At 40.7% G+C, this 8773-nt stretch overlaps 1 protein-coding gene across 1 annotated transcript; it reads left to right on the forward strand.

Moving 5' to 3' along the window:
- The first annotated feature begins 3524 nt into the window (after positions 1-3524).
- Positions 3525-7431, forward strand: LOC133453215 (caspase-6-like). The gene is made up of 8 exons (XM_061733085.1): positions 3525-3603; positions 3849-3887; positions 4360-4402; positions 4515-4667; positions 4833-4909; positions 5000-5169; positions 5288-5441; positions 5639-7431. Exons 1-8 carry the CDS (start codon positions 3567-3569, stop codon positions 5863-5865), a joined length of 900 nt encoding a protein of 299 aa, XP_061589069.1. The 5' UTR covers positions 3525-3566; the 3' UTR covers positions 5866-7431.
- The last annotated feature ends 1342 nt before the right edge of the window (positions 7432-8773 follow it).

Consider the following 8773-nt stretch of genomic DNA (forward strand, 5'->3'; position numbering starts at 1 on the left):
TTTCATTTTCAGTGAAAGACAGTTCAGTTTCACTGTTGACAAACACATCCCCAATGGTTACCACAACTGGAGGCGTTGTCACCAAGTGTGATTAAAAATTTCTAACTGATGGAAGAATGCCAAAACGTGAAATACAGTAAATCATGAAATTTATATTCAAAGTTTAGCTGTTCCTATCCCATGATGTCTTTGGTACATGTTAACAAACATCTAACGCGCAGTAACTAAAATTTGTATCATAGTTATCTACAAGATGTTGAAGAATTCACTTTACTATAAAATTATTTTTTTCTATGACCAAACCATCAAAAAAATTTCCTGATCAAATATAATAATATAGTGTTTTTGATGGTCTAAAGCTTCATCGGAAACTCCCTCCCGGGCTTCTTTGAGGCACACCTGTTTCTCATCTCATCAAGCTCCCCATGAAAAACCGGTTCAACCTCCACTACCGGGGCTACCTGATGTGATGTTTTCCCCCATGCCTGAGTTCCTTGGTTGTTTCCTTGTTACTGTGGCCAAGCCTGCCTTCTGCCACCGCCCTCTGGATTTAGTTTTGTTTTTTATCCACGAGTGGTTGGTGTGTTTGGAGTTTTTGTTTTTTGTGATAATTTTTGTGACGATTAAACATCGTGAGACTTTTCCTGTGTACACTATCCTCTCTAGCTACAGTGGTCCATACTAAACCCTTCTGAACGTAACAGAACTTTCTGGCCAAAACATGGACCCAGCAAATTAAAGCACATCCTAGCGACCCAAGGGGTTTTGGTCAGACAGCATGACGCCACTCTCCTGAGTGTTTTGGAAAACCTTCAACATCTAACTCCCAGTGTAAATCAACTCGGTGGACAGCGGGAGAACATGGCTACCCACTTTTCCGCCACAGGCACCGTGTCACCATCAGCGGTGGCTGCTCCACTCCAACATCTGCAGCACCAGCACCAGTGACACCAGCTCCCCTGCCCCGTCACTGGCGGTTTTAGGATTTTTCTGAAACAGGGGCTATTATGGGGCCAAATATAACCTTCCAACAGTATTACCACCATTTTCATCCAGAAATAGCGCTGCTTGACTGAACATCAATTGGCGACAATGCAATAAGCACATTATCCAGCAGGTGGCGGTAAAACATGTTGACTGACTAAAAAAAACAGGAAACCAGTGTTTTATCCAGTGTTTTATATCTATGGCTGGAGTGTCCATCAACTATACACTAGGTTACATCCTTAAATACTTGATTCCCTGCCATTGAGCATCTTCTGGACTATAAAACAGCACTCTGGTCTATGGAATTAGAGTGAAATTACTGTGGACTGTCTGTGTGCCAAAAGGCTGGGACTCATTCTTGAACCAATTTGATTCCCATCATAGTCTGACTAAATTTATTTACCCATCATAGCCTTATTGTAAACCAACATGATTTGTATATTTTGTTTAGTGGATTGCATGCATCATATTGCTTTTTTATTTTTTGTTTTTAAATCTTATTATACAATGTAATGCTTCTTGGCATCTGTGGGCTCTTCCAAACTATATCTCACTGTAGTAGACCACTGTTGGTGGTCACGCCGTAGCCACGATCATATACACTGGTCTTACATGTAATAATAATACCATATTCATATTTATTTTCATTTATTGAAATAGTAAAAACATAAAATAAAAACAAAAACAAAACAAAAAATATAGAAAACTGAGGAGTGAAGTTCAACATTATTAAACAAAAGTCCAGATTGCTACCAGTGGTACCCACCGAAAAAACTAGGGATGCACTGAAATGAAAATTTGAGGCCAAAACTGAAGCCGGATAAAATTTAAAGACTCAGCTGAATACTGAGTACCGAATTGCCATTTCTTTTCACAATTGCATAGATTAAGTTGCAATGAAATTATTAACAACAAAAACAGTAAACTAATATGAGTTGAGCCAAGGTCAAGCAGCTGGCGATGCTGTTGCTTAAATTGACCAAAAGGTGGCTCTCTAACATCACAGTTTGTGTACTGTGCGTGACTGAATCTGTCACATTCCTGGTTAGTAATTAAGGAGTTAAAACTCGCCACTTACGGGACTCAGTAGCCAGCAGAAACAGCAGTAGGAAAATGTATTACATTTATTAACTGTAGTACTGCTATTATGAGAAGTTATTTCTCACAGTATTAGCCTAAAGGGACTTACTGCCGCAACGTGTCATTTCAATGTGAAGGCGGCGGCAAGTCGCAACACACCGCAAAACACCGCATTGCATATTCAGCGCCGCACAGAGGCTCCCAAATCGAAATGATTATTGATTTCTGAATGAATGGATAGATACGTCGCTTATTTTTGGCCAATTATTTTTTTCTTTTCTGGCCTGGCGGGGGCTCTCATTGGCCTGGCGGTGCCAAGCCTGTACAATTGTAGGAAACACTGTATTATCATTAGCCTATTATTACAACTCACTCCCTATTGCATCTTCTTTTATTCATTAGTGTAACTAATGAAGTGTATGAAAATACACTCTCACGTGTCGCAGGTGGTCCTAATTGAACGCTTGAAGAGAAGACTGGATTACCGGTAGACCGTTTTGGGCTAAACGATGCAATGCGGTTAGGCTTTCTTTTGGCGTCTCTCTTTTTAATATGAACTGATTAAACTGGTGAAATTTTGCAGTGGATTCCCTGAGTAAGTAAGGACGTACCGTTTTTATGGTGACAAAAGAAGCATCTGTTGAGCTCTGCTTGTTACCTCCGAGTTCCGACACATTCACTCCGCTGAGCGCGCACACACACACACACACACACACACACACACACACACACACACACACACACACACACACACACACACACACACACACACACACACACACACACACACACAGCCATGTCGGGGCCGCGGAGTTTCTCTCAATGAAGTCGGCGGTGATCAGAGTAATTGGTGGTTATTATCAGTACAAACGGTTCAGTTTGACATTATTGTCAGTCTGTGAGAAAAACATTTAATTATATTAAAATCGAAAAATAATATTTATAGGCTATAAAAATAATGGTCATTAAAGTAGCCGGCTGGACTTAATTGTGTAGTCGGCTATATGGCCGGCAGCCGGCACTTGTGGAAAGCCCCAATGATGTTTTGTTTGAAATGTGTTTCTCAGGGATAAAGCTTCTTCAGCCGGCATTAATTTATGCTCATTGCTTCCTTGTACACTATGTGTATACATAGTGAATATGAAACCACTGTAGTTTGTAATGCAGACAATAAATATCTTTCCCATGCAGTTGACTATTTATTTATGTATACTATAGTGAATACTTTTAAAACTTTTAAGAATTTTTTTCTAATATATATATATATATATATATATATATATATATATATGTGTGTGTGTGTGTGTGTGTGTGTGTGTGTGTGTGTGTGTGTGTGTGTGTGTGTGTGTGTGTGAACCAATGGAACTCTCCAAAATCTAATGACCCAATGACGTTGCAGGGGGGCGGGGCTACAACCTGTCTATATGAGCTGGGTTTTTGGTTGTTTTTTCTCCACGAACACATTCATTTTTCAGAGTCGGACTGGGCGAGGACAGTAAATGAACATGTATAAGAAGAAAGGGGACACCCGTGGAGGTAACAGCTGCACATATTCTCTTGAAATTTCAAACGGATTTAAAACTCAGGCCTGTCGACAGGCCCATTTGAAATTAGAAAAATGAATGCAGCCTGAAGTTACTTTCCCATAATAGGCTTTTTATGGTCACTGAACTTGGGCTGTCACGTTTTTACTAGTATATTTCGCAATAAATTCCTTATTTGAGGCAAGTTTAATAATGGCACGATTTCAGACTGGGTTGTTTTTTCTCTCAACTTTACAGGAAATGTTGCCAAAGACAGCAGCCCAGCAACCAGTGTGGGTGAGTAAACTCACACAGACGAGTGCAGGGTTTGTGTGCATTAAAACAAAAATGAAACAAACCCTCTAGTGTTTTTATGACGTTGTAAAGTGGCCTGACTAGATATATAAGCTGACTATTTCTGCATGAATGTGTCCCGGTGCGTTATTATATTCTACTACAATAAAGTCAGGGTGCTATAGTAGTCTAAACTATCACTAGATCAAGATAAAGGTTTGACTCTTTGATTCTTTGTCATTTGAACCTGAAATGCATTGATGTGTAGTACCGTGTTATTTCTGCGACATTAAACTTAAGGATGACAGCACTCAAAATGAACACTAAGTGTATACAAATAATAATAAAAAGCTCTATATCATGTTGTTGAGACCAAGCTTCTTGAGGTGGTGGAGTGTTGACACATTTGCATGTCACACAAAGACACATTTTAGGTCTAGGTGCCACTGACAAATATTGTGTTTTCTTCGAGCAGCTTACACCCAGAACTTTACAGAGACAGATATTGCCGTCAACAGGTAAAGAAAAAGTTTTTTTATGGAACTTCTTACTTCCTTTTGGTCCAAAACACACTTAATAACAACATTTGTGTGACCTTTTGTTTTTTTCTTAATTTTCTTTATTCTGAAGCAGCCCGGTACATTTGAATCTTGCAGAGGAGTACAGGATGGGCCGCAAGCGGCGAGGCCTTGCCCTCGTCTTTAATCAGGAGCAATTCTTCCCTCGCCTGGAGTTGAACAGTAGAATTGGAACCAAGGCTGACCGCAACAACATGGGGAGAAGGTATCACCTTACTGCCAGCTGCTGGAGGGGGGAACCCTCATTTACTGCCTGCTGAAGAACATGACTGCACTTGTTCAGCTCTTGTGTAACATTAAGATCTCCTGTTGTTTACTGCTTCCTCATGTATTTCCACTCTTGCTAAATCTATTCATGCTTTTCGTTTAGACTGATGGAGCTAAATTTTGAAGTCCGAATTTACGATGACCTCAGGATGGTGGACGTTCTAGAGGAAATCTGTGGAGGTACTCGTGTGCATGATCCCTTATGAGTCTCAAATGATGAATTGGCTTTGGCGTGTAATGTGGCTCAATAAACATCCGACATCCCACCAGCTGCTGAGGAAAACCATTCGGATGCTGACTGCTTTCTGCTCGTTTTCCTGAGCCATGGCGAGAAAGATCATGTTTACGCCTACGACGGCAAGATCGACATCCAAGAAATCACATCCGCGTTCAAAGGGTGCAAGAGTCTTGCAGGAAAGCCAAAGATCTTTATACTACAGGTAGGCGCATACAAAATACAGTCAAGTCCATATGAAAGCGGCGTTAATTGTTTTTAGTTAAACCAAGAGTTCACAAAAAGAAAAACAAGGAAATGAATGTAGCTACGTGTGCCTGCAGGCTTGCCGTGGGAACGAACACGATGAGCCGCTGTGCGTCATCGACGCAGTGGACAGCGAGACAAACGAGACAAACATGGTGATGGTGGACGCCAGCGCCGTGCACACCCTCCCTGCAGGAGCTGATTTCATCATGTGCTATTCGGTGGCTGAGGGTGAGTTCTTCAGGTCTTCTAAGAGTCGTCTGCGTCATTTTCTTGGGCTACTGTGAAGGGTGGTAGAGTCAGACCAACAACTGGACCATGAATACTAACTTAAACACGTATGGCACTCCTAGTTTGACTGTACAATTATCTATGCACCCTTACATAACAGCCAGATAAACATTTGCATCTGTTCTTTTGTTTTAAAGGTTACTTTTCCCACCGCGAGACCGAATACGGCTCCTGGTACATCCAGGATTTGTGCACGATGATTAAGAAGCACGGGAAATCCCTCGAGTTCACAGAGTTGCTCACGCTGGTCAACAGAATGGTGTCGATGAGGAGCGTCAAGAACTCCCGGGACCCTGGTGCTCTTGGGAAGAAGCAGGTGCCGTGTTTCGCTTCAATGCTCACCAAGAAACTCTACTTCCGGTGAAAGAAGTAACACTGTCGGTCCTCAGGCGGTTCCACGAGATGGTCTTATACCAACTCCCAAAGAGTAACCACCAACTGAGCAGAACAAAATGGCTCTCTTCTTTTCTGTCTACTAGCAATGAACATTTTGATTTACATTAGCACTTAAATATCCTCTCATTGACATCCATCAAATTTTCAGTGAGAAAATGTTTTTTAAATTACTGGAAGAACCTTGAATCATTTTCTGTTCAGAATCATTTAGTTTTCTCTCAATTCCTTGCATCATTTGAAGAGGCAAAATTCACTTAGTTTTGATTTTGGATAAGTCGATCACGATTTAAGCAATAATGAAGATTTATTTTCTCTAATGAAGTTCACTATAAATCATTTTAATGGGTTGGCTCCACATCTAATATTTTTTTTACACAAATGGCAGGTATCCAACGCCCGCGGCTGTCACCGTGTCGCTCACACAGCAGTGGGCGTTTCTGACGTGCCTTCGCCGTACATGTTAATGAAAGATTGGTACACAAGGAAGTCATATGCTTTGAAACGGTAAACTTAAACTTCCCTCAGTGCTGCTACCGCGATGTAACACATTATCAACCGATTTAAAAGTAACGGGGCAGTAACGCTGTTGATGCTGCCAACACAAGACGGGTCCCACTTAACTGCCTACAGGTGACAGTAACTGCACATCAGTATTCTGTGTAATTCTCCAGTCTTTCCAAAAAATCTTTATATCATACATCGCCACGTACTGCAGTGTATAAATTGTGCTCCACAAAAGCCAAAACTACTGTACTTCAGTTATTTTAGTGGCTTTTTCTTGTTTTTGTCCAGCCCCCGTGGATCATTTTGCACTTTTAAGAAATTGCTTTTTGCTGTAAAACTATTAGGGACAACATTGTTTATTCAGTTTAAATGACTATGGTAACAGAAAACGACACATCTTAGTTTTTCCTAATGAGCCAAGAGGATAGCCAGACTTCCCATTTGCACTGGCGCCGTACAGAGAAGCCTTCCACTGATGAAACAGGGATTTTTATTTCTTTCCTTTTTCTTCTTTTGGCTTTTGAGCCAGTTGCGGGCTCGTCTTTGAGCCAGATAATCATATTCACACTAATCTTGCAGGGAATGCAGCGGCATGACAACCACAAAAGGGTGCTTTGAGCATTTATGTTTACAGAGTTTTGCTTTCTTCTTCCTCATTGTAAACACCAGGGATCCATTACATGTAGTTCATAAACGACACTGTGACTCGCTTGTAGCTCGCTCCTTAAAAGAAAAGGGAATTCATGTACTGTATGTGCTGTTCAGTACATTTGAAAATGCACATTTGCATCTAAAATTACAACAAACATTTGTGTGAAAGGACCTCAGGGAGGATGGTGTCTTGATTTTTTTTCTTTTCCTTTCTTCTTAAAAGCTGTGTGGACCAAAATCCCTTCCATCTGTGTCAAGATAAATTAAGCTATCAATGTACATGCAGGTCCTGTATTTTTGTAATCAACGTCTTAGGAGTTTGTGTCATACTTTGGTAACTGGTTTGATCTCAAATTCTAGATTAAAATAAATAATTAAATCAAAAACATCCTTTTTATGGCAAAGAGTGTTTACTTCCTTTATTTGTTCTGAAATTGTTTACAAATCAAGCATCTGACTTATTTAACCATACACTGTGTTGTCCAATAGCAGCCTTCAATTGCACAGACAAGGGATTTAAACGTAAACTGTATTTCCATTTTTCAGTTGTCTAACAACTTACACATTTTCAATTAGGCACCATTATCAAGATTGTAAATAACAGTGGTATGGATTCCAGGTTAAAAGTGTGCCATTATCAAAATGAAAGGGTTAAACTGAGTGAACGTTGAGCGTTTATCCCCGCTCTGTTTATGGCTTTGGGTGGATCTGTTCAAGCGATAGCTGAAGCTGAGTTGGGTATCGCAGACGTTTCAGGTCGTCCTCCACCTGACACATCAGAAACAGACAGGAACCATTCGTTAAATAGGATTTTAGGAAAGCAGTGCTTTAAGATATTAAAAATAATGCACGTTTACTTCTACAACTGTAATGTGAGGTAAAACAGACTGATGGGCGAACCTGAGCCAGTTCATCCCTCAGTTCGTTGTATCTTTCAATACTGAATTTCTTCTTCCCGGCCCTGTAAATGACCTTTAATATGATTATTTCTGTAAATGTGTTTTTGTGTTTGTTTTGCTTATTGGCGTTGTTTGGAGCCAGGCTTTTATTTTGTTATATATTAAGACGAATATTTAGTGCTTTTATTTTGAAGGCGTCTCGCCGAGAACTTCAGCGCTCCGGTATTTAACGGTAAAGTTTAACGGGTGTAGAAACATTTTCTGCAAGACTAAGACCCCGTCCACACGTAGCCGGGTATTTTTAAAAACGAATATTTCCCCCCCTCCGTTTATAAAAAAATTTGCATCCACATTACATTGTTTTAAAAAAAAAAAAACCCCTTCCACACGTAACCGAAGATCTGCGTTTTCGACCACATTCATAAGCATTCTAACCTGTAGATCATCTGCGGCTCCCGGGGAAGCTGCACCTCCGCGGGCTCCGCAGGCCCTACGCCGTAGGGTGCGCGTCGCCGCGTACCCTACGGCGTAGCCTCTGTGTCGGTGTAACGCAGTAAGTGGTGGTCAAGACCAGAGACCATTTATTTAATAAATAGAGAACAGATGCTGGATCATCTGTAGTTCTGTAGTAAACAAAAGTCGCGCGTCAGAGCAGATTTGTTGTTGTTTTGGCGCATAATGTGACGTTCGAAAACGCAAAACTCTGGTTGTGTGTGTCTACACGCATCTACATAAACGGAGTTTTCAAAAATCTTCACTTTGCCCGGAGTTTTTTTAAACCTTCGTTTATTTGCTTTTTCGTGTGGATGACAGGTCCAAACG

Source organism: Cololabis saira, chromosome 1 (assembly GCF_033807715.1).
Source record: "Cololabis saira isolate AMF1-May2022 chromosome 1, fColSai1.1, whole genome shotgun sequence".
In the NCBI taxonomy this organism is placed as follows: Eukaryota; Metazoa; Chordata; class Actinopteri; order Beloniformes; family Belonidae; genus Cololabis; species Cololabis saira.